General features: G+C 41.2%; 1 protein-coding gene and 1 long non-coding RNA gene across 3 annotated transcripts in view; one reads left to right on the top strand and one right to left on the bottom strand.

Annotated features, from left to right (window-relative positions):
• The window catches only part of LOC108494546, a 35908-nt gene extending 13043 nt beyond the window's left edge, over positions 1-22865 (top strand). The window contains exons 2-4 of the long non-coding RNA XR_001873892.1: positions 19663-19709; positions 20068-20121; positions 21876-22865. This is a non-coding gene — a long non-coding RNA (uncharacterized LOC108494546). The remainder of the gene's footprint in view (positions 1-19662; positions 19710-20067; positions 20122-21875) is intronic.
• Positions 1052-25063, bottom strand: GTF2H1 (general transcription factor IIH subunit 1). Of its 2 annotated transcripts, none has more exons than XM_017809168.1 (15): positions 25010-25063; positions 20999-21167; positions 18993-19185; positions 16426-16588; positions 14659-14752; positions 14053-14202; positions 12955-13034; positions 11518-11648; positions 10265-10352; positions 8855-8943; positions 7818-7935; positions 6913-7003; positions 5353-5468; positions 4363-4455; positions 1052-3781 (listed from the first exon to the last, which is right to left on the bottom strand). In XM_017809168.1, the coding sequence occupies exons 2-15, from the start codon at positions 21150-21152 to the stop codon at positions 3695-3697; spliced, it is 1647 nt and encodes a 548-aa protein (XP_017664657.1). In that variant the 5' UTR covers positions 21153-21167; positions 25010-25063; the 3' UTR covers positions 1052-3694. The 2 variants fall into 2 exon arrangements, 1 of the variants encoding a protein (XP_017664657.1); XR_001873890.1 differs by lacking the exon at positions 1052-3781 and adding an exon at positions 6700-6814.
• Between the last annotated feature and the right edge of the window lie 115 nt (positions 25064-25178).

The following is a 25178-nucleotide window of genomic DNA, read 5'->3' on the forward strand; positions in this document are numbered from 1 at the left end:
ACCAAAGTTACTGTGTTCCATTTGGATTGAGCTCCAGCTCTTGCTGCAGGGCAAGGGAGAGCATAGAAACAAGTTCAGAATGTCATGGCTCACACTCTGAAATGGTCTTGCAATACAATGTCTGCAAAGCTGCAGGGATGCTTGGGTAGGCTCTTCCCTTAAGGATAATGGAAAACCGTGTCTTAAGCTTTCTTCTTGTCACCTCCCCTGCTCACACAAGTGACTTTCTGGACAAAGCAGCTGTTTGATAGGAGTTTTGGCAAGGATAAAGGAAGGTTTCTAGCTAATAACATGTCATGATAGAAGTTGTAAGAATGTAGTTACAGTATAAATAAGGGAAAATCGTTGTAGCTGTAAAAAAGGCATCTTAAACAAAGGAGTGCTGGGGAAAGTTATCAATTTGGGAAAGCACAGCAGGGCCTTGGCCACAGTTTTGTCACATTAGGAAGCTGCAGATCTTAGTCTAGAGGGCTACTCTGTGAGCATGTAAGAAACTACTTGTAGAAGTGACTGCAGTGAAAGGGTGCTGCCTCCTAGCCCTGACTGGGGCAGAGCTCTTGAGAGGTGACTAGCCTAGCATTTTTTGTGGTGCACCTAAGGACTTTCATCTGCTGAAATTCACAGGCTACAAATAAGCAGGGCCGCTGTCTGCTTTAAATTATCCTTTCTCCATTACTAGTGAACCTTGGATTAAAATGGCTGACAATGCTCCTGTGCAGCTCTCCTGAACCAACAGCTGCTACATCAATATATGGAACAGGCAGAATAGTAATCCCTGGAGACTTAGACTGGATTTTGTATGATGAGGAACAGAGGGACAGTAGCACTGGCAATGGTACAGATTCCTTGTGTGGCAGAAGAAATTCTCAACCCTTAAAAATGAAACAATTTGATAGTAATTGTAATGTAACCCTTTTGCTCCTGACTGCTTCTACCAGCATGAAGGGACAGCTGGGCTATTTATACACGGTTCTCTCAATTTAGACCTGAGTGGAGCCTGTTTGGGATTTAATTCAACATCAGAAAACACAGCCTAAGCATTAGAGAAGACTTCACTTTAGAATTCAGTAGGGTTTATTCTACAAATCTTAGATCAATGCCAATGATACAAGTTTTATGAATTCTCATTAAAAATACAAGTCAGTATAAAGATTCCAATAGTAATATAATGCATGATGATTCAGTTTCAAAACTCAAGGAATTAATCTGTGTTTTGGACCATGCTACAGAAAAGGGGAACATAACGTAGAAAGAATATTTAGTTTACCTCCCTTTACTTGAGGAGGGGCCTGTGCCTTATTGCCACAATACCTGAAAAAGCAATATGAAGTGCATAGCAGCCTTGCCTGTACAGTCTCTAGGCAAAACTGTTGTATCATAGTCCTCTTCCCCCCTAGTTCTGTTAATTAAGGTACATTTTGATAGCCTGATATCACTACAGTAACTTAAAGCTATTGCAACACCATCCCCGAAATGGTTATAAACGACAGTCCTCTGGACTGTAAAATGTTCTTGTGATGCACTGAAACTTTTCCACCATGCTAACCATTTTGCCCAGCCTTTCCAGGAACACTAAATACTGACTCCAATTAAAGGTGAATTAGTTCCATGTTCAAAACTGTCCCATACATTTTTTAGTGAAGTCTCAGTGCAGTCTAATACTTAAATGCGTTGTTCATAGCTTCAGGCACAGTTAGAATTTAAATCAGACATTTTAGGTTTTCTTGACCCTAGCCCTGATATGATGAAAGGTGTGTTAGCTTTCACAAAACAGCTGAAATTTGGTCACAGAATTCCTAGATCAAATGCTTTGGATCGGGGGAGAACAAACTACCCTTTCTTTCTGGAGCTGCCTGCACCTAAGAGGATTTGGCTTAATAAAGCCGTACCCCTAAGCCTAAATTTTAGAGAAATAGTTTAGTTATCACGAGAGGTAACTCTTGGTAAGATGTGCACCTCATCCCCCAAATGTTGTACGTACATCTGTTTGTTCCTAGTGACATTTCCACCCTGTCAAGAACAAGGGGCACCTCATGTTGAGTCCAGTCATTTCTTGTAGCAGAACCACATCAACAGCACAGAGCAGGGATCATGCATCAATCTGCAAAGGCAGACAGGGAACTAGGCTGAACAATATGCACACATTTCCAAACAGAACTTTGGTGCAGACAGTGGCATTTAACTGAAACTCAGCTTTTACCAAAATATTATAGCATAATACAAAAATCTGAAAGCAAAAAAGGGTAAAAAGAAGCTGCTGACTTCCACACACCAGTGAAAGAAAAAACCCCTCTTGCATAAATGGAGCAGCAGCACAGAACAAGCACCAACTTGGCTACACCAATACATCTTCTGTAGGAATTTGCAAGAATTATCCACCCAACATCATACTATCATATTTTAGCATCATACCAAAACATAGCCATTAAGCCATCATGCAGGCTAATGGGAATTTCTTCTGCTGTACTGAACACTGCTGTGCTTGCTTTGAATACATATTGTCGCTCTGATTTGTCTTTGTAGTAGATGCATTTTTAACAGTCACGCTTAGTCTTAAGTAAAAAAGTTCAGTAGCCCATACTGGGCTTTAGTACAGTCAAGGTGACAAAAAAAATAAAAGGATGGCATTAAACTGCATATATTCTAGAAAAGGGGGTTACTTTGCATTTAAAGTCACATTTAATACAAGACAAGTTGGTCTGAAACTGTGAACTGATTCTATTTGGAACAAAGTATGGCACAGATTCCCAACATCTATGGACATTGTGATAACATATTTTTCTCTTTGCAATGATTATCAATTCGCCAAAAACAGTATAATAGTCAAAAGGGAAGAATGAAGGAAAACAGATTTAGGAGAAGAAATAAAAAAATGCCTAAGAATTGAAAATAAATGACTTCTTTTGTAAGAAACTTTATTTAATGTCATTTTTAAAAATGCATTCTCTCCTCAGAACAAATGCCACCATTAAAAAAAAAAAAGGATTGCAGTAGCACACACTTGCACTCAAAGGAAAACATGCAAAACTGATGGCTGAAAAAATTCTGCATAAAAATCCAAGACTTCAGGCAAAAGTTTGCCCCCATGTACCTTTAGGGACCCCAGACCATGAACAACTTTCAGTGCAATGCCTCTTGCTTCCAACTGGTGGGGAAACATATGGCAGGAGCTTGTCTTCTGACAGCTATACTCTCCCAGATGTTTAAAGCAAAAACAGTCTCAGCTATGTTTTAAGATACCATTGTTAAACTGTTGCAGAAAGTACAAACAATTCAATAAAATGTCAGAATCCAGTGAAGAAAAACTTTTGAGATCTACCCTGTGCCATACACTTCTTAAAAAAAAATTAGACAGTAAAACAAATTTTATTAATACACCCTCTTTAAATTTTTTATTTCTGAAAGCAGCTCTTTATGCAAATCAAAAGCAGTTCCTGAGTAACTGCAGTAAACAGTGTCTTTTAAATATTTTTGCGCCTCGGCTCTTCTGTTTTGGTTCTTCCTTGTTTTTCTCCCTAGTTTTCAAGTTTTTTTTCAGTTCTTTTTCAAAAATGTGCAAGTTCAGTTAGCATCGTTTCCAGAAGTCCACAGCTTGCAGGTCTTCCTGCAAGAACTCTAAGTTGATCTGGACATACCTAGGCTGTACTCCTACCCTATTGCAGGCTTTGCTCTCAGACCTGTACAGCGTGCGCCTTCACGTCTTCTTCAGCATGCGCCGGGACTGCCACGTGTGGAACTTGTTGTAGGCCGTCTGCAGCATCTCCTCTATATGGCCTACCAACTGAAACATTTAAGAGGGAGAGAAATTGTCCTAGCTACTGGAAAAACAGATCCCCTCCCCTTCCTTTGCTAATCAGTTGGATTCTTCTTTTATTCACTACAAGTAACCTCACTAAAATCAGAGGTGCGTCAGAGAAAGGCTCTATTGCAAAGTATCCACAGAGGGAGCAGTGCAGAGAGCTGCTAAGCTGGTAAGGTCACAGGGAAGTGCCACCTGATTATGCTGTCTGTTCCACTATTTGGTCTGCAACCACTTCATGTCTGACATGGTGGGAGACAGTCTGAAGTTGCTCGAGTTCTACTTCATGGTGGAAGTGGAAAATGAAACATGACTTCACCTTTCTGTTGTCTCACTTGAGTAATTTCACCTTATAGTTCTTGACACTTGCTGGCATCACTCAGCAAGTTAGATGGGGAGAGACAACATGCTTAACTGTGTACCTAATTTCCCTCTGCCCATTTCCTAGTTAACAAAAAACTCAGAATGCCCTAGAATAGAAAATAACAAAGCTACCATCCTTAATAGTTAAGATTGAAATTATTAGTATGCACCCACATAATTAAACAGTACTTTCCCCTTACATTTGTGCTTAAATACTGTCTCCGAATCTTTTCTTGGAATGGGCAGAGCTTTGTAACCTGAAATCTTTCCAAGTTGCTCCTCATTTTCACAACCTGAGAAAGACAGAAACCAGTATTATAATACAGAAGTATTGTAACAACACATAAGTTTCATTTCCTTTAACAAATTGTTCTCCAACAGAACACCTTGTAACTAATTCGGGGGGCTAATTCAGGTATGAGTAGCTTAAGAAAGAACAGTTATTCAAATATCAGTCTCTAACACTTCTTGAGTGCATATCTATTTTTGAGGCAAGTGCAGTGTGGCACTCTGATCGTTACTACTCCATCAGTTAACACTAAATATAGATAAAGCTATTCATAAAAACATCTTTTTTTGCTTCAAGCAAAGACTGTAGCATGGACTTTCAGGCCACGTTTTGCAGCAGACATACAAAAATACCTGAATGCAAATTTTTATCTTTGTTTTCCGTGTGAGGTCAAAAGAAAGAATACATATATACCTGGCTGTAGACAGACATCTCTTCTTGTCTGCACCTTAGTTCTGAAAAGCAGTGTGTGTTCTGAAGGTATGACAGTGATTTTTGCAATGGATAGAAGAATAAGGAAAACTTGCTTGTAACTGTCACTACAAAGGTTATTTCTTGGAGTTAGGGGAGAGAGGCTTTTGTTTCTGTGTTTTAAACTGGAATGAGAACGCTGCAGCTGCAAGAGAGCTGACCAATCTGCTTGAAACTGGCTTACAGCAACTGCTCCAAAGGCAGCTAACAGGGAGGCAGGAACAAGGGTGATTTTAACTAAACAGCATCAGCAGAATTACTGAAAAACTTAATGTTTTGCATTGTTTTGTGACCTTCAGTTTTAGGGATGAGTAAAAGCTGCAGTGATTTAAGGCACATGTATTAATTCTATATTTCAATAATGACAGTCATTCTAAACCATGATCTGGCCACATCCTAACCAGGGCCACGCTAGGAAGCTCCGCCTTACCTTTTCTTCTAGGAATGGCGTGTTAACAGGGAAGCAGGACCAGAAGTGTCGTAGCAGTTCCCCTACTGCCACGTACAAGTGTTTTAGTTCAGACTGAATGTCATTTGGCACCATCTCTGCAACAGGAAAAAGGTTTTGTCACATCACTCCAAACTGTCTTATGAAAAGTGAGAATTACGGCTAATGAAGGAGGTCAGCAATGTATGTTCCCACTAGAATCAAAGAAAGGTTGGCCAGCAGGGAACACCGAGGTGCCTCATCCCTCAGCAGCTCTTAGATCAGGACTACTGGCAGTTATTAGATCAGGTTCAGCTGCTATTTATGGCTCTATACTTGGAAGCTTGTGTGCTACACAGGGAGATCCATGCCAGGCAAAGAATGGACACCAAACCTTAACCCAGGATTAGAAGTAGTATATTTGTATTGTTCTAACAGTGTGGTAGTACTGCTTCCAGGACCAGCACCTTGCGCTCACAGCACTGTGCTAAGTACTGTGTGGTGCATACAGCAAATTTTTCCCTCTATCTTACATTGGCAATGAGAATATGGTCACAGTGTGTGGAAAATGAAAAATCCAGACAGGAAAAAGGAACTGTATCCCAGGTACTCTTAAAGAAGAAAGGGCGACAGGGTTCAAGAACAAGGAAGGAACCACAACCATGAAGACCCAAACAAAAAGCACAAGCAATCACTGAGGATGAGGAGGAGCACACTGAACTGAACAGTGAAGAGCAAACTCTAGGATGAGGTTGTTTTAAAAAAAAAAAAAAAAGTGGTGGTCAGGCTCAAAGTGAGCACCCAGAATGTCAACTGGGATGGGCAGAAAGCCTCACCACTGCTTGCTGATTCCTTTTCTTTCCCTACCATAAAGAACTCATACTTGCTTTTTCAGCTGTCCGATTTAGTTTCTGTTGCTTTTCAGAGCAAGTAACACAAGATAAACTGGAAAACTATTATAAATCTTGAGAACAGAGTTTCATCTGCTGTCAGACTACAGAGACAGGAACTCAGACTGGCAGGAATGTGACAACAGGGAAAGGGGTGCTTGCATGGAGGTGTGAGAAGGAGAGGTTGTCTGATTTGCCCTTGCAGTCTTCAAGTTGCCTTTTTTCACAGCAAGCTGTGGATCTTAAAATCAGGTTGCAAAAAACCTAGTTTCAGACAATGATCTAGACCTTGCTTCCTTAGAGCTTTCAGGGTATGCCTGCATTTTCTACAATCCAGAAAAAAAAAATATCAGAAAAGAAATGCTGAACAAGTAAAACCCAGTATCTGTAAGAGGACTTAGTATCTATCAAATGCATCCTTCATTACTTGCTCTGTAAAATTTTCCTCTTGCTCACTTGCCTCAGCACTGGTGTAGCCAGTACCACCCTCATGGTGTTGGCTGGGTTGTTGCTTTCCTTTTTTTGTTGTAACCCGGTACTACTCCAGCTACACATTTCCATAATTTCCTTTATCACTGTAACACATTCCAAGAGAGAGATGAAACAGCAAGCCAGCTACTGCTGTGCAATGCAATAAGATACTATTAAAGTATTAGACATCCTAAATCCTTACGGTTTATGGCTTGCTGTGTTCCACCCTGCATAAGTGCTCCTCCAGGTGACAGGACTGCAATAGTGCTGGCAGCATCACCACTTGAAAGAACCTGAAGGGAGAGGGAACAAATATTTCAGCTCATGTTTTCCAAAAAAATCTTTTTAAACTAAGTTCTATTTGAACCCCAATGGCAAAGATTGGTTGAACAGATACAGTGGAAGCTCAGGCAAACAGTCAGCTCTTCTCCAGAATTAGTCACAGTGCCTTTAAGTGCTATACTCATTTGCAGTGAAAGCTCTCCAATTAATTATGAAAAAAACCAAACCCTTTCTTTACCTAGGACTGGAACAGGCTGTGCAGCTACTTTGAGGTGAGACAGAGTTATTGTACAGAAGGGTGACACATTCACAGTTGTGGCTGCTTTACTAATGGAGGAAGTTCAGACACTGGCTGAGGAGATTGGCCACAGGGCTGTGCTGCCCTCCAGGTGCCAGGACACAGCTTCTGTGCAGCCCAGGGTGAGATCAATAGCCTACCAAGTGCATTTAGGAGCAAGCGACCAGTTCACTTACAAACCTGCTCACTATAACCTTCTAAGACTATTACATCCTAAACTTCAGAGGGTGGGATCAATACACTGGCCTGTGCATGACTGTCCTGCTTTACTACCTCATACCTTTGCCATTTCCTCAAAAGAAAGCAGGAACAGTAGAATATAACTGAGCATCAGCAATGACTCAGTTTCCTACTGCGTAGATCTTAAACATGATAGCTCAAAAACTAAATCAGGTAACATAAAACTACTGGAGATAATTTAAGTTTACCCTGAAAAATTAGAATTCCAGTACACGTGAGACACAAACCTATACAGAAAGCAAGATGCCAACATCAACAGGGAAACTTTTTTTTGTATTCTTCCATACCTGAGTTAGTTTAGGTACATATGCTTCCATTTCTTGTCTAATACTATTAAAAGAATTAATTATATCCTGACTGGTTGCATATTGCTGTGATTGAATTGGAGTTGGACCATGATAATACCTGTGTAGTGAGAAAAGGAAAAAGTGCATTAATAAGAGTGTTGGTAAAGCAAGACACCAAACTCAGTTCTTCTAATGTTTCTAATTTTAGATACTTTGTAACTGTTATCAGTAAATAAGGTTTAGATAGTACTGTCAAAGTACAATACATTGCCATGTGGAAAGAGGTTGGGTTAGGGATGGTATGGCAGCAAAATAAGAGCTTCCATTGTTGAATCTGTGATCATCATTTTGCTAATGAAAATCTACCTGTGCCACCTAATTCTGGGAATATCCTTAAAGTGCAGCAATTCACATCACTTACAACTGACACTGAGCTAAATGAAGTTAGGTGCACATTTGGAACTGTTCTCTTTCCTGTAGTATCACTCCTTTTCTGAAGTTACATCTTGGTTCTCAGACTCTTGTTTAGGAAACAAGAGGACTACTACTAGAAAAATCCAAGACCAGTGAGCAGTCCAAACTATCCTGATTGCGCTTTTTTGCCCGGGAGTGGAACTTCCCTGGAATCGTATATATTTGCACATGTAACACGTACATTTTTCCATTGAAAGCTGTAGCAAAGTGCTGAACTGTGAGCGGAGGTCTGTTAGACTTCCACCGAAATTACATGTCAAAGGCATTCAGGGAGGCTTACAGAGACTCAACACTCTGAAAAGCAAGATGGAATTGAGCAGAAGGGTGGGACTACATGATCTCAGGAGGTCCCTTCCAACCCCAACCACTCTGTGAAATGAAAATACAAATTTAACAGGGAATTACTTGGAAACTGGTTTATGCAAGAGCTCATATTAGGTTTCTAAACTTAGCCTAAACACGCTTAAGGGTGGTAGAGACTAAATCAGCTGGTTGTGTGCAGGCTGTGATGAGAGACCTGCTAGACTAACCATGCCGAAATAACTGTGCATATTTTAACTCACCTATCAGACTTCTTTAAGTTTAGTGCAATAGTTTTAACGCCATTATTCTTTGATAAATCTTCGTATTCAATGGCCTCCTGCAGTTTCACCTAAAACAAGCCAAAAAATTATACACATTACAAATGAAGACACAATTCCATACATCTACTGCTTTCTTCCAGTTCACTGAGTTTGAGCAGAAGGGTTACTAAAATCTTAAAGAAAACCAGAGTGTGGAATGACTCATGTCTACCATCCAGAGAGAACCCAATATTGTTTAGATTGTGCCATTTGGGTGTCTTGGCACTACTGCTTTTCTGCAGATTCTGGTCAAAACTTGTCAGTCCCTGCCACTTCCAAAAAGTGTTCTGCTATATAGATAATGACTTCTGATATTTATGTCCATTTAACTCCAGATTAGCAGAAATAGTAATGATTTAATAGCTGTTGTACAAGAGCATCAGACTAAAACCACAGCAATTACCAAAGCTACCCAGTGACAGCAGGGCAGAGCATTAATGGTGAGAGGTAACTGCACAGCAATATCGGACTTTGTACAGTGAGAAAACAGCTTTTGAAATCTCCTGCTCTCCTGCTACTCTTTCACTCCCCTTTTCATCACGTTTATTCTAGTTCTGGTATATCATTTCTGTGCTCAGTAAAAACTGCAGCTTTTGGGGAAAGGCAAAGTGGTTGACTATCCCAACATTTAACAACATACTGTATTCTACAACATTTTCTCACAATATAGCAAAGTTTGGAGTCCTTTTGGCATTTTCTGTTTAGGCTGTCAACTCCAGGAAGTGTTCATTTCAATTTTGTAGCAATTACAGTACTCTCTTCCACTTTGTGAGCTGCTATAGTTAGTCTAAGCCAGGCTGTTGCCCTGTATTTCAGTACACCAGGCATCAACTACACTTTCAGTTCAACTTCACTTCAGCTTCTGACTTTAGGATGAAGCCTGCCATGTTCCAGTTTAATCATTCAGTTTAAGCATCTACAAACAACATGCTTGACAGGCTAATATTGATGCTTGAACACCAATATCCCTTTCTGATGGATGTTCTCTAGAAGTTTTAAGGCATTTGGGGGGGGGGGAAAAAAGGGAGCAGGCCAAAAATAGAACTGCAGCAAATAGAAATAACTAGATTTCTGGGTCCCATCAGAAGCACGTTGGAATTTTTTACTTTCACTGGGCACTACTGAAGAGATTAACAGAGCAATACTTCAAGGTGTAATTTATTTGTGTTTACTAACAGTGGTACTAGCAGAGGTACAGGCTGTCAGGTACTTACTCTATATACTTCTAAACAGGGCTAAAGAGGTTTCACTTCAGATGTGTCATAAAACAAGTAAGGAACTTTCAGCAATCCTATGAGACACAGAGTTTCCAGTTCCATTCAATCAGAATTGCATTAGCTGACTTTATACCTTTTTCAGTGGTGGCTGAAAGAAATCTGAATCCCTGGAGTTTCCATCCGTACTGCTGGTCTCACTGTAATGGTCATTTTGTGCTTCTCTTAAAATAGAGAAACAGCATTAAGAAGAATTCACCTCACAGGAAACTTAAGATACAAGCTAGAGACAAAGTAAATACATCTGTTTCAAAAACTTTATATACATGTTCACATACTGTATGTTAACTTTTTCTCCTTATATCTTCGTTTCTAGCAGTTGATGTAGATAGAAGGAACCAATTCCTCAAATTAACCCTGATTGTCACAAGGGAAATTCAACAGCAGGGGAAAGTGCTTCTCCCTCTCTTCAGAAATAGTAGCATGCTAGCAGTGCATGTGGGACACAGCAAAATCATGGCTAAATTAGAAACACTTTGTATACGCTCTTATGCAACCAGGTATTAGCAGAGCTCTGGGAGTCCTGAGATACTACTGTCCCAGGAGGATAGCTATCCTTTTGTCCCTTTCTGAACTGAGAAATAGAAACACACAGTGCTCAGAAGAGATTGTTTAAGGCCCAGTGTTTGGTTTGTGCAAGACAGAAAAACAACATGAGGGAGCCCAGCTACCAGAAGGAAGTATTAACTAAGATGTCTCACAGTTAAGGTCTGTAGGATTTGGGTAGAGCAGTAATGCCTTGCCGGTTGCCCATAAACCAGTTGCAGAGCAGATCACATCAAACACATCTTGTACCTCTGTTAAGAAGTTTCATTTGCAAAGTTCACTGTAAACATATGTAACCACCTAACACATGTTTTTGGTTGGGGCAGGGTACTGCATCAGAGGAATCTTTCATCGGATCCACCTGTGCCACACTGTTCTTTTGCTTCCTCATTTACTTAAGTCCCTGCACCCCACCACAGGAAGCCCCAGTAGACCCACTGCTGGCAGGCAATAGGAACTCCCTGCACCAGCCCTCACCTGCACACAGTGAACAGAAAACTAATTCTGTTCACCAGGGCTAGAGATCTAAGGGGGAAACATTCTTTGCTTTCGAATCTGCTTTATATGCTAACATGGCTAACAATAGCATTCGTCACTTCAAAGAGCTCTGAAAAACTTCTGTAAAGTAACATGGAACCTAAAGGTATTTTCGTCTCTAGATAGAAATAATTAATTCATAAATATTAAAAGAGAAAGTTGGATGAGTTGTGGAAGGCATAATTTTGTTTTGGAAATTCCTTAAACTTTGTTACCAAAAAGCTTTTACACAACCCTGAAACTTACTGTTTCCTGAGGCCAGCTGCAAGGACCATGGCACTATGATGATTAAAGCGTTTTATGATGGCAGCATTGCTGCTTTCTCTAGCAGACTTTGAGGCATTTGATGTAGAGGCCACAGAAGCAACACCATAGCCCTACGAAGAGAACAACATTAATTACCTTCTGCCCCCAGAGAAGGACAATTCTGTCTTCCCTTGAGTCAGGAAGTCTGCGTGCCACCTCCTCTGCACTCCACTCAGTGATACTGCATCAGCATCTGAAGCATCATTTTCCTACCTTTGCCCCACCATCACCTTATGTACTTGGAAAAATCTCCACTGACTGTTTTGTTCTCTTAGTGCTTGGCAATTTAGAGGTGTCAGAGAGAAAAAATAAAAAAGATAAACAGATCATTTTATAAGACTGTGACCTGTTATAAGTAAAAACAGAACTAGCTTAAAAAAATATTAAGGATCACCTGTACAAAACACAGGCGAGGAAGAGCTAGCAATTGTTTTACTGACCTCTTTTCAACATCTAGTGGGACAGCAGCAGCCCATGGGCTAAATGACATCTGTCAGGAGGATGTAATACCACCAGGAATTCAGGAAACCTCAAGCCTTACTGTTGGCAGAGTTCCTCAGTTACCAGGTGGCTGAAGGCAACTCACTTTACCCCAGGGGCAGTTTCATGCTTGCAGTTAACCTGCCTCAAAAGCAAACCAGGGCAGTTTGCAGAGCACTTCAAACACACCTATCCTAAACTCATGGTTTCAGACTGTTAGCTTTGGACAAGTCTCACACAAAAGAAAAGAAAAAAGAAAAAAACCCCAAACAACCAAAAAACTACTGCAGTGACATTATTAATTACAACTTAAAGTTTCAGTTAAATCAGCTGCAGAAAAGCAGATCTTTACACCACTGATATAAATTGGTTTAACTTGTACTTGGATGCAGGTAATAGTTCAAGTTAAATCATGTTTTTATCAAAAAAAAGTATTTAGGGCTAAACTAAGAAAACTGTATAAAGTGTCCTTAACATTAGGCCAAAACTAATAGCAATGTTCAAAGTGAGAACAAATCACAGACTTTTTCCTTTTTTGTGCTACTCTTCTGTACATTGTCACAGCTTCTAAAAGGTAGAAAAAACCCAAAGAGTACACTTTAGATGAAAAAGCTAAGTAGAAGAGTAATTCTCCATTTGCACCCTGCACACCAAGCCAGATGTGAGGCACACAAGTTCATGGGCACAGTGTCCATTTCTTTACACACATACAACAGCAGGGATGTTGAGTACCTAACCAATGCAATGGCCTAATAAGTGACTTGGTTTAGAATTAGCATTTGTAGATATTTTAAAAGAAGGACCCATTTACTCCTTAAATGAAACTAAGGAGGGGGCATGGTTTTCTTTGGAGCTTTTGTTTGTTTTATGTTTTTTCCTCCAAATACTTATACTTACTTCATCTAAGGATTTATCTTCCAAAGCTGTTAAATCTATCAGGGGGTTTTTCACTCCTTGAGACACCATTGCTTTTAACCCTGTGTGAAACAAAGAAAAAAAGATATCTAAACAAATAGAAATAATTGTGGGATTACTGTATTATATTTAATATTTAAAAGGAAAAGACAAAAGTTCTGCAGAAGCCCAAGTAACACTGAGACTAAAACTTTAAACCCTTTTCAAAGTTCTTTTAAAATAAGGTATAGTTGTGGGAAGTTACTGTAAAAGATCCTCCTACTAATTAGCCCAGTTTTCACCAACTTCTAGACATTACTGAAGACTGTTTGATTAAAAAAAATAAATTGATATGCAGTTACTGGGAAGCCTCAATTGTGTTTCTTCTAATTTTGGCACTGTTTCTCTGCCCTGCCTTGGTAAAATGACAATTTATATGTGGTGACAGGTGAAAGGTTTTGCATTCCTAATAGAATGGTTTCATTAGCCAGAATATGTACTAAGGAACGGTGTTAAGTGATCCCTACTCTCCACATTTCTGTATCATCACAAATCTATCTCAAAAGCTCAGTAAAAACTCAAGTCAGATATTATATTAGGATTTCACATTAAAAAGACTGACAGAGAACGGGGATGGCAACTCCTCTGGACAATCTGGACAAATACAGATCTTGTTTACTAAATCCCCATCTATAACAAAAAGCTGTACCTGTCGTAAATTGTGCACATACCACAAAACAAAGCCTATGTACACAAAATTATTCCATAGTAACTGATGCTACAGCATAATCAATCTACTAGGATGGCAAATTATGGAATTTACCACTGACTTTACTATTGTATAAGTTGTAATATAGCTTATTTCTAGTGCTGCCACTTTCCAAAGGGTAATTTGTTTCAAGAAATGCCCTCACTATGAAACATGCTCAGAATAGCAAAGCTGTAGCTAACTTGCAATGGCTTTCACTTTCCAGTTCACCAAAGAGGATGTCTATGAACACAAGGAAACTGTTGACCTCAGCGTTGGTAGGTTTACTAGATGCACCTCTCCAGTGCTGTGCTCCATGAGTGTAGCAGCTACTGCAGAAACAAACAGCTCACCTTTTTCATCCAGTTTGGCACATTCTGCAAAGAGGTCTTTTGAGCCTGTATTGAGCCTGTCCCGATGAAAATAATGAGACTGAAAAAATCGTGTCCAGAATTCCCTCTCAGTCATGTTGTGTGGAACATTTTCTGCGTATTTCATTTTTACTGTGAACAAAACCAAGAACAATTACAAACTGTTCCACAAAAGTTTATACACCATTTTATGTTAACATTTCCTTGCTGGCTTGCCTTCTCTCTGGGTAATGCTGCCTCTATTCATGCCCGTTAAATGGAAGGGACTGCAGTAGTTAGGCATGAGCAACAGGTACTCCTTTATGCCCTGCAATGCTTGCTGATGCTTTGAAAAGAAATGCACATAAACAGTGGCCTGAACACTCCTGAATTGCCCACACACGAGAAGTCTGATTTGCCAGAGTACCAGTCATTTTCAGAAACATATGAATATGCTTCTTCCCATCCCTCTAACAAGGCAGGAAAAATCATCCAGAAGACTGAAAATATGGTCCCTTATACTTCCAGGTGCAGACTAACATTTAGTCTTTCCCTAATAAGACAGTAAAACCCCAATTCTTAAATGCATGTGTTTGGTATAGTTCTTACCTGCAGGGTATGTTCGAAATATGGACTCAATAATATCTGAAGTCAAATTGTACCTCAGACCATTGCAGCCATCTGTCTGAGGCCGTACATCAGCCTAAGAAAAAACACAGAGGGAAAAAAAACCCAGTCATGTCTGGATGCCTTCTGTAACTGGAAAAGGAAAAAAAGCTGACATCTTGCAAACAAGCTCTGCTGCAGAGAAAATAATCTTCTTCCTCCAATAATCCATAATGTATTTGATCGTAATAGGTATTTTAGAATGAGAAATGAAAGAGCATGCATTTATTACTTTATTATACTTGCCACTTAAAGGAAAATTCAACAAGTAGACTGCAGGCTTTAGAAAGCAAAGAGAACTCCACTGGTCAAAAGAAGGTGTGCTTAATTTAACATATCTTCGTTCTAAAGTAAAAATAGGTATCTTTACTGTATATGCCTCATCTGTTATTGTTCACTCAACAATTCAGTGAATAGTCAGCAACAATAATGATGTGACAAAAAAGGATATATGGCTCTTACACCTTATTTCCTTATATATTACAAGCATTTTAGTGTAGTTGATAAATAACACTGAATTTAAAAATGCAGAGTTAGCATTAGTCAGAACTTTCAACTTAGATCTCAATGACCTCTTTAGGAAGCTCTGGAGCAAGCAAGTGCTCCGTCCAATTATGAGTAACAGGAAAAGTACATGATTGCACATGCTGCCACCTTTTCCTCCTTTTCCTGTGCACCTAAAGTCCCTCTTCTTCCTAGGGAAACACTCATTCTGAGCAGAGCCAGATAGATACTTTAACTTGAACTAGGACACACAAATATCTTAAGTTTTCTTCTTCACAAATGCAGACAACATAAAAACAACCAGTTATTTTACAAAAGATTCAGTTTTGAAGGTTTGGTGGTTTTTTTTTGGTTGTGATTTTTTTTTTAATTGATGTTAAGGCGTAAAAGTAACGGGAGACAGGAAATCAGAGCAATCAAATTCGTTTGGTAACTGATTCAGGTATTTCCAGAGGGAGAAACACAAATGTTTGTACAGCAGCTGAAGTGTAAAACAACTCCTACCTCCTCTTTCCCTCTTAAACCCACTGTGTGCATTACAAAGGTGGAAGTGGGATTCCAGCTAAAGATTCATATCAATGAATTGTGTTGCAGAAGTAGAAACATGTCTCTGAGGGAGGAATCTGAAGTTGTACGTAGATTACTTTTAAACTGCACTGGGATTACTGAAGCATGGCTTCTACAAATGAGTAAAATAACTGATGGTTAGGGAAAGAGGAGAGAAAATGAGCTTTCAGATATACAAGTTGTTCTTCAAGTAGCTGAAAGCATGTACCAGTTTAAAAAATTGGGGAGGGAATAAAACCCTCGGGCAGAAACGTTCATTTATGCATGTCAATGCTGCTACAGATACACTTTCTAATTTATTGAGCTAATACACTGTAATCTAGTGACTCTATATGAAACAATACTCCTGTTTCATGGAAGGCAGAGCAGCAGCACAAACAACATCTGCCTACAGGCAATTTAAAGGTCAAACTGGGCATCTTAAACTGACAAAATTTTGAGGTTGCAGATTTGCATAAAACTTTTACTTTTTTTTTTTTCTCCTTTACACTTGCAATAGCCTATTATGCAGAGAGATGTTAGGCTGTGGAACCCGGAAAGAACAACACTGAGGTGTATGGGAATAAAGTACATAAGCAGAACCCTCACTTTCCCAAATTTGTTTGCTCTAAAATCCTTTAAGTTAGAGGTTCAACGTACCAGGAATGCTGCAGAGATGCCCACATCCTGCTTACTAGGTGCTGCAGAATTATCCCCTGCATTCAGGCTTAAACGGTTGGCCCAGAATTCTTCAGCACTGATTACTTGGCTCACAACAAGGTCTTTATAGAGCTGAAACAAAACAGGATCTTCTTGCAGCATTCTGGTAAAAGAATGTATTGAATAGAATTGAAACGCTGCAGAATAAACCACTGCTATTTCCACAACTAACATGAGTCCACAAAAGGAACAGAAACCAACTTCTCTTTCAAAACGCTGTGCATTTCTTAACAAGACTGTGTAAACAACCAACCTCAATAGCAGCACTTGTCTCAAAAGACTTATGAAAGGACTAAAAAAATGTTTAAGGAATAGCACTGAATGTTAGAAAACAGTAATGCCTAAGAAAAAGTTAACGTGGGATTAACGTCTTGTCCTAAATATCCTGATGCTCTTGTGTCTTTGCACATCCAGGACTGAGTCTCCTGAACTGTAAAAGCACAAGGAATTTTCTTGATCTTCCATAAGAAAAGTATGATGGATGGAAAAAAAGATTTCAGCACTGTCCAATTCTTGGTTTAAGATCTTAAAATTCAGTAGTTACATATCTCTGTTTAAGTGCAAGAGTATAGATTACAAAATATGCATGGAATAAGATACCTTGAAACACACATTAATCTGAGTTGTTTGTTCATTTATGTTTCTGAGGTGACAGCAGGATCTTCATCACTGAACTATCACACGCAGCACAAGTGCTACAGACACAGTCAGTGTCACTACTTCCACCAGGGTGCAATGTTTACAAAAGTTATCATCCAAATATCAAGTATCACCCTTACTACCCAAAATGCAAAGACTGTATATGCATTAGAATCTTCAGAAAAATCACATTTAAGCAGCTTTGCATACAGCTGTGTACCTTATATGAAACCCACTGGGCTATTTTTAGGGAATCAGCCAATAACCTCACCAATCTTTAACATGTACCTCAGGGTCTTGATCAATTGCAAATAACAAAAAAAAAATCAGAAATCTTATGAATACATAGTACATGGTCTAGGGAAGAATATGGATAAAGTGCTATCTGGACAGAATGAAAGTCTGTAGCTGCTGCAAGGATGAAGTAGGACGAGGTGGAAGTGAAAGCTTTGTGGCAGCACATCCCTATTATGTTTTAACCACTAAGGTTTCTCCAGTTTTTTCTTGTTGGTACAGATATGGATTAGTGGCAATTCTTACAAATTAGTGCAGCACAAAGCAGTCTGTTATTCTAATTATTTCATTACAGCTTGGAATTTTGGTACATACCCAACTCCCACATATCAACAAATGAAGGCAGTGCTGCAGAGACTCTAGATGCAGTATCCTTCCAGGTTGAAACTTTTTTGCCTTATCTGTTGCAAATTAAGCTAATGAAGCCCCTTCACTAGACTTGGATTTCTAATCCTCAAGAGGACACACTATGGCTGAGTATGTGCAGAGCTTCTGGCTTTTCAGTAACTAGAAAAGCTCCTGATGCCTCATGGTGTGATGCCGTAAAACTCCATTTAAGGATCCAAGGATTCAGGGCTCAGACTGCCCATGTTCTAAATACCAGTACTGTTAGAAATGAGGCACGTAGCATAAAGAAACGAGTATGGGAATAGTGCCAAAGCAGGCTGCTCTGCTGCAGACCCTAGTGGTTGCTGCAGTACTGGAACCAGTTAATCCTGGATGTGTCACGGCTCCAGCACTAGGGCTCTGGTCCTTCTGCTGGGAATTCTCCCTTTAAAGATCCAATCTGCCCCATGAGGCAATGCTCCCATGTTTTTGAAAAATCTAGCTTTAACTTATCTAAGTTCAAAGCTAGAACAGTCTTTGGAAATGGAAGCTTGTAGGTACAGGATTCACAGCAGACACTAGAATGAGGTGAAACTCATTTGAGGAGTTCAGAGAAGGGAGCCCTATGGCCACAAGGACTGGTTAAACACAAACAGTTTAAAGGAACGGAAATGTATCTTAGCCCTTTCGGGAAAAGGACGTAGATCCTCAACATCATCTCAAAACATTTTTTAGAATAAACATCCTGTATGCCAAATTACATTCTGCATCTCAAGTGAGAGACATGAAAATACTTAACAATTTAGAAGTCTATAAAACATCAGAAAAGAAGATTTGAGGGGGAAGAGGCTATACAGGGAGGAAAAAAAAAATCACAAAGCTCCAGAAAACTTCTGGAAAAGGAAAAAAAAATTTTTTCAGGCGGTTTTTTTACTTGTTCCTTTTTTTTTTAGGGGGCTTGCAGTTTGGTTGTTTTCTTGGCCTTTTGAAAAAAAGAAAAAAAGCAGATTGGCTGCATTTACACCTCAAGAACGTGTCACTAAGAATACAAGTATAGTCTCAACATGTGACAGTTACGCAAGTCCAAGGAACTGCCTCTAAATTTAAAGCAGGGAGATTTTTACTAGGGAAACAAATGCTGTATCACTTATGATGTTGAAACAACAACTGTTAACAGAAATACATGATAGTTAGCTAACAATTAGAAGAAAAAAAATCCAACAAAGTTTAGGTTCCTTTCCCTTTACCTGTTCTTCTCCTCAAGTTCTTTATTAGCTTTCCTTTTGAACTTAGGCAACAGTTGTTGAAGAAGATCCTTTACTGCATCTCGCTCCTTCACTGCTGTGCTTTCATTGGAGAAGTGGAAGTTGGTCGTGTCCCCTGCATGCAATACCAGCTGAAGCTGAATTTTTGCTTTGCCTTCTGGACTGATTTTCTGGCCTACATTGCAGAGAGACAGACAGTAAGCTTATACAAGAAACTGTCTTCCCTAGAGTATTTGCTTATAAGCAGTTATCCTCATCATCCAATTAAATACCATTATCCTGCATGTGAATTCCAGCCATGAAAGTGGAACAGTCAGTCTTCCCCCTGAATTAGTTTGAACCCTGCATCTTGTTCACGGTAAAACACAAGACACAGACACCAGCAGCTTGTTGCTCAGTATCCTTCAGTTCCTGCCCAGGAGCCCTGATTCATCTTTGCATTCCCCACAACCTCCATTAGTAATCTGCCACAAATGCAACTGTCATCACCTGGACACCTCGACCTGGAGCCAATCCAGACTGCTGCTGAAAGATGACAACCTCATTCCCCCTTTCCACTTCTTCCTGCTGCCTTTCTTGTATGGCTGTGTTTGTGTAGCAAGCTGAACCAAGGAACTGATACACTGAAAAGTACCCCCTTTTGTTTTTCCAGCTGGACCAGCTCCCACAGAAGGACAGTGGTAGGAAAGCAGAGACAGGGTGAGTAGCAGCATGCCTGGATCCCAGTTTCCAGAGGTGAGGTAAGTGCAGTTAGCCACTAGTATTTCCCAAGCTGATCATCAGTGCCTCCAAGGTACTACTACACCCTCATGACTCATAAGAAAAACCTAATTCCTGCTTCCATCCTCATAACCAGAGGGAGCAGAGGCTGGGACAGCTATGCTTATAGACTCTTATGCTATACTGACTTCAGTGTAGCTCTGCAAATGGCACTAACCTAACTTTTAATATTATCCCTTTCTCCAGTGCAAGTGGGAGACAGGAACCAGATGTCAACACTAAATCATCTTCTCTATTACAAATTTACAAATACGTTCCACCTTTTTTTTTATTTTAGATGACAAAAAGAGCATCTTTCATCTAAGTTAAAAATACTTCAGTGCCTATACATGTAAGTATTTAAAATATAAGCTGCTTAAGTGTAAGTTAATAGCTAAATAAAACCTTTGCAAAGTTGATTATTATAGGTGAACAGGGTTTTTAAACTCCTTATTACATTCATATTTAAGAAAACAGCATCTTAGTTCTGATTCATCACACATTTTTGATCATGTTGCAGTACTCTGATGTGACTTTAAACAGCAATAATCACTAAACCACCAAGTGACGCACACAACTTACTTTTTATTCCTTCTTTGGCATTACAGCACATGAAATATGAGAACTAATTGGAGCCAAAAAGGCAGCATGCTATAGACATTTACTGTTTAGTTTTGACTTGCAAGTACTCTGCTATTGCAACAGCAAATGCTTATTCAGAATGTTACTAGCTAGGCCAAACGACAGAAGCTGACACTTCTGAAGCTATGGTCTGCTGGATGAAAATAAAACTGAGAGTTCATTTTATATGAAAATTGAAACAGCTTTAGATGCTGAGTTTAACAGATGACATGCCAGATACTTTCTGTGTTAAGACTCTGAAAATCCTATACGCTTCCTCAACCCTCCTCCCACCCTTCCCTCCACAAGCATATGGCATAGATTATTTTTCTGTTCAATTTATTGCAGAAGTCTATCAAAAGTTAATATTAAATGGAGTATAAGTTAAACATCTGAAAACTACAGAAGTTCTGCAGTAGCATCCTTAGACTGGTGATACTTCACCATAGTCCTGATCTCTGCTGCTTCACAGAGTAGCCCGGTCAAAGCTACTCTGCAACCTTCCTCACCTATATCTAGTGCCATATGGCATAGGAGCTTTGGGTTACCTTTAAATATTTGTCAAAATCCTGCTTACTGAAGCTGGAACAGGGGAAGTGTTGACTTACATTTTATGTCTGCATACATATGGCTGACTGTGAAGCGGTCTTTGCCTTCAGGTGCCCATGCTATCCGTTCAGCCATGAGGTACAGAGCTCCATCCTGCTTCTTCTGACGTACCTTCTTTACAATCAGTAACACTTCTTCAGATGATGTTGCCATTGTGGCTGCAATGAGCTATTAAAAACATATAGTTGAGCTGATTATTTATAATTATTTTTACTGTAAGTCTTTCACTACTCCTATGCATGTTGAAGTATTACAGTCCACATTTACTTGTTCATGCATTCAAATTTTGGAAACGTTTCAGATAAACATGCTTCCCTCTGTCAGTACAATCAGCAAATTTATTCAAACAAAATACTCCCAGCTAACTAAATAATGTATGCAATTATATGCCGATACTGCTTTTGCTCCAATAAAAGGCCCATGAATCTTACATTTAAACTGATAACTCAATTTTCCTGGTTTAATGTTCCTTTACTGGTTTTTCAAGTTCAGAAGAATATTGAAGCTAAGCAAATTCATAAATTCCAAATCTCTTCTGGTATTGGCAGCAATTCCTTTCTTCAATGGGAATGGCAGATGCTAAGTCATTTCAGAACGTGGAAAGATACAAGGGATGTGAAAAATCATGGATTTTCAGGTCGCTGTGCTAAAGACCAGGCAGCCCAGTGACACTGCTGTTCTTATTGTGGTGGGTTTTGCCCAAGGCTTGGACAAGGTTTTGCACATTTGATTGCAGCTGGCTAGTTTCCTATCCCTCTCCCCCAAAGTCTGAGGGACTAATGTTATAAATACTACAGCACAATGATAATTTTTCACAAGCTTTTTGATACTTGCTGCGTTGTTCTCCCCAGCAGTCACTATCACTGCTCTCTCCAGGTTCACCCTACAGCCTTAAATTTCTCAGGAGGTTAAGGACACTGCAAGTATAACTGTACTCTGTCAACATACTGTTGTACACCTATCAAAAACTTACATCTTTGGTAAGTTTGCTGAAAATGTTTACTATGTCCAATTGCTGTATTTTGTGTATCACATACTTTACTACTGATATGCAAAGTAGTATTTGCCAATGCTGATATGCATGTTTCATGTGTTTTAGAATACCTGTAGTATTTGCTGGGGCCCACAACAAACTTGAGATTGCAACCTGCATCAGCTATCACACTACTAGTAGATATCACAAAATGATAATTCTAAGCATTTAAGTTCACATGCTTCTAATTGTCTTTAAAAAAAATGCCAGCAGCAAGCTGGGATATTTTACTCTGACAATCTGGACAGTAGCATTCTCTTCAGCAGAAGTCTTACAAGCTGACATCCCAATGATTTATGTAAAATACTGAATGGAAAGACTTCATGGCAAAAGGGCTCTGCACTTAAGCTTTACTCCTTCACCATTCCAGCCATCCAAAGCTTTGCCAAAGGGTTCAGTGATGCTGAGCTCATTGTGGGGTTTCACATCAGCACCACTGCAGCAGTCACTAGAACGCGCTGTGCCACATTCAGAGCAGTCCTGCTAATACTTCTTTCTCAAAGAAAACTGCATGGCATGATTTCAGGAGTGTTCCGTAGCATTATCCATTACAGTCTCCCCAGCAGCATTATTCCCTTTCAGTGCTATTCACACAACCCTTTTGTGTAGTTTCCTGTTGCAGGTCTGCAGTCTCTCATCTGCATCTTATCCTTACTGGAAAAGGGTATCTGGCCACAGACTCTAAGAGACTGGACACCTCAACATTTGCAAGACTAGGGATTTTGACATTTTTCTCCCTTTGTTACTTTACAGTCCCTTAAAGGTCATTATTATCCAATGCAGTGGAGCCAAAGCCACAGAATGCAAAAGGAATTAAACCTGCACTGAACAGCAAGCAATAGGAAAGCGTTTTCATAGTCAGGCTCATTCTGATGCCAGTTGCTTTGCTTTCCTAACCATGCCATTTCACCCACCTACAACCAGTCTTTCAACTACAGAAGCAAAGGATCAGCAGCTACCAACTTCTCCTTTACAGCCATTCTAGCACAGTACCCCACAGTGTGCAATCTGTGAGCACACAATTATCCCACAACTGGCTCATTCCACCTTCTCGGAGGGTGAGCATGCTGGCTCACTGCTGTTCTTTCTATCTTTGCTGTGCTTTCTTTTTCCTGCAGTCATTTACAGTGGAAGTGGGATGATACAACTCCTGAGCACAGCAAGCATTACCCAAAATGGAGAAAACCCCGAGCTGTCTTTTGAACAGTACATCAGAAAGAACAAAAAAACCCCTATTAATAAGCAGGATTTAGGAAGGTTACCGTCTGTCACTAATGAAAACAAAATGGCTTCTTGTTACAAGAAGTACTAAATTCTAAAATAGAAATCTTGCATGAGAATGGTCTCCTACAGGGAAGGCTACGTCCTCGCTAAGCACACACAGTGCACAACTCATTTTCCTTTTTTTTTTTTTTGGACATATAAGGCTTACTATGCAGCGGGGTGAGAGCCATCAATGCTCTACTTGTGCCTGCCCAAATCTCATAACCTCTACATTTATCAACTCAGGTTTCCAGGAATCAGTACTGCGGATGATGACACTGCTGCTCAGAGGGGCAAGGACTGCAACATGCGTGCAGAGAAATGCTGTTATTTAACAGCTTGAAGTGATAATTTTAATCTGCTGCAGCATTACAGACAGACCTTTCTCTGGTTCAAGTACCTTCCAGAATAGAGAGGTCAGACAGGTTATTTTAAATTCTTCAGCAGCAGACCTTTTCAACTGATGGTCAATGGTTCTAAAAGCACTTGGATCAATCAGCAGCCCTAACCCATGAGGTGTGGCTCATCATCAAGCCTGTCTTGAGGACATTAGTTGCAGTTTACAATTGGCAAAGTGTATCAGGAAGCTTAGTGTTGGCACAGACTGAAAAAAAAGGTTCTGTTTGCTTACCCACCTATAAGCCTTCCCCTCTTAGCTCTGTGGGAGCAAACAGAGCTCCTAGAAATACTGTCAAATTCCAATAGCTATCCTTCCTCTATCAGAGTGACTCTTCCTAACCACTTTTACAACTAGGTACCTCTCATCTCTGTTCTTTACAACACCTGTTCTGAACGCTCTCCATTACCAGCATTTCACTGCAGTCTCTTCCCATGTGGTTTTGCTGAGTTCTGAACAAAGATAAAGGAAATGTTTACACATTTTAATAACCCTGACTTGCTCAGGGTGGGCATGGGCTGACAGGTGAGCTCTGGCAGATCTGATGCAAACCTTGCTGCTGGGTTTCTGCTCCCCATAGGGAACCGCAGAATCATGGAATATCTGCACCAATGGCACAGCCTGACACAGGCAGGGATGGATGAATGCAGCCGGGCCCGGGGACAGCCCAGGGGCCTCTGTGCGGGGCCGAGAGCAGCTCAGCAGCACCCGAGGGGCAGCAGGGCCCTGTCAGCGGGACACAGCCCAGCTGGACAGGGGATGTCAGCAGTGCCGCTTGTCCCGGTCATGGCGGGGGGAACCGCGGTCGTGAGCCCGCCTAAGGGCCAGGCCGGTCTTACCCGACCCGCATCCCCACGCTCCAGGTGGGATGTCAGCCCGAGACGAGAGAGACACGGGCACCCGCATGGCCCCGCTGGGGGCTGCCTGGCCCCGGTGCCCCGGCAACCGGCCAAGGCATCTCTCTGTGCGCCGCCCGCCCCCGGGGCCAAGTCCCGGGGCAAAGCCCGGTGCCCGCGGTGCCGCGGCTGCCGCGGCGCTGCCACCTCCCCGCCGACCCCCGGCCCCGGGGAGCGCACACCGGCCGCGCCGCCGCCCCGCTCGTTCCTCCCCTCACGGCAGCCGCGGCCCCGCCACACGCTCGCCGGGCACGGACGAAGCGCGGGAGGCCAAAGGCCGCCGCGGCACCACCGCGGCGCGGCCCCGCCGCCCCCGGGGACGGACTCGGAGGAGCCGGGGTGGCGCGGCCGGGAGGCGGATCAGGTACCGCCTTCCCCCCGGCCGCCGCGTTCCCCTTCGCCCCGCGGCGGCGGCTCTTACCGTGCGGGCGGTGCCGGGGCTGCTCCGGGCGGCAGCGGCGCTACGGGGGTCGGGCCGCGGCCGCCGCCGGGGCCATGGGGCGGGCGGGGCGAGCACGTGACCGGAACGGGCCGCGGGGCGCCGGGGGCGGGGCCTGCACCACGTGACACGGGAGCGGCGCCGTCACCGC

The sequence above is a fragment of the Lepidothrix coronata genome, unplaced genomic scaffold, assembly GCF_001604755.1.
Source record: "Lepidothrix coronata isolate B3197 unplaced genomic scaffold, Lepidothrix_coronata-1.0 Scaffold1, whole genome shotgun sequence".
NCBI lineage: Eukaryota > Metazoa > Chordata > Aves > Passeriformes > Pipridae > Lepidothrix > Lepidothrix coronata.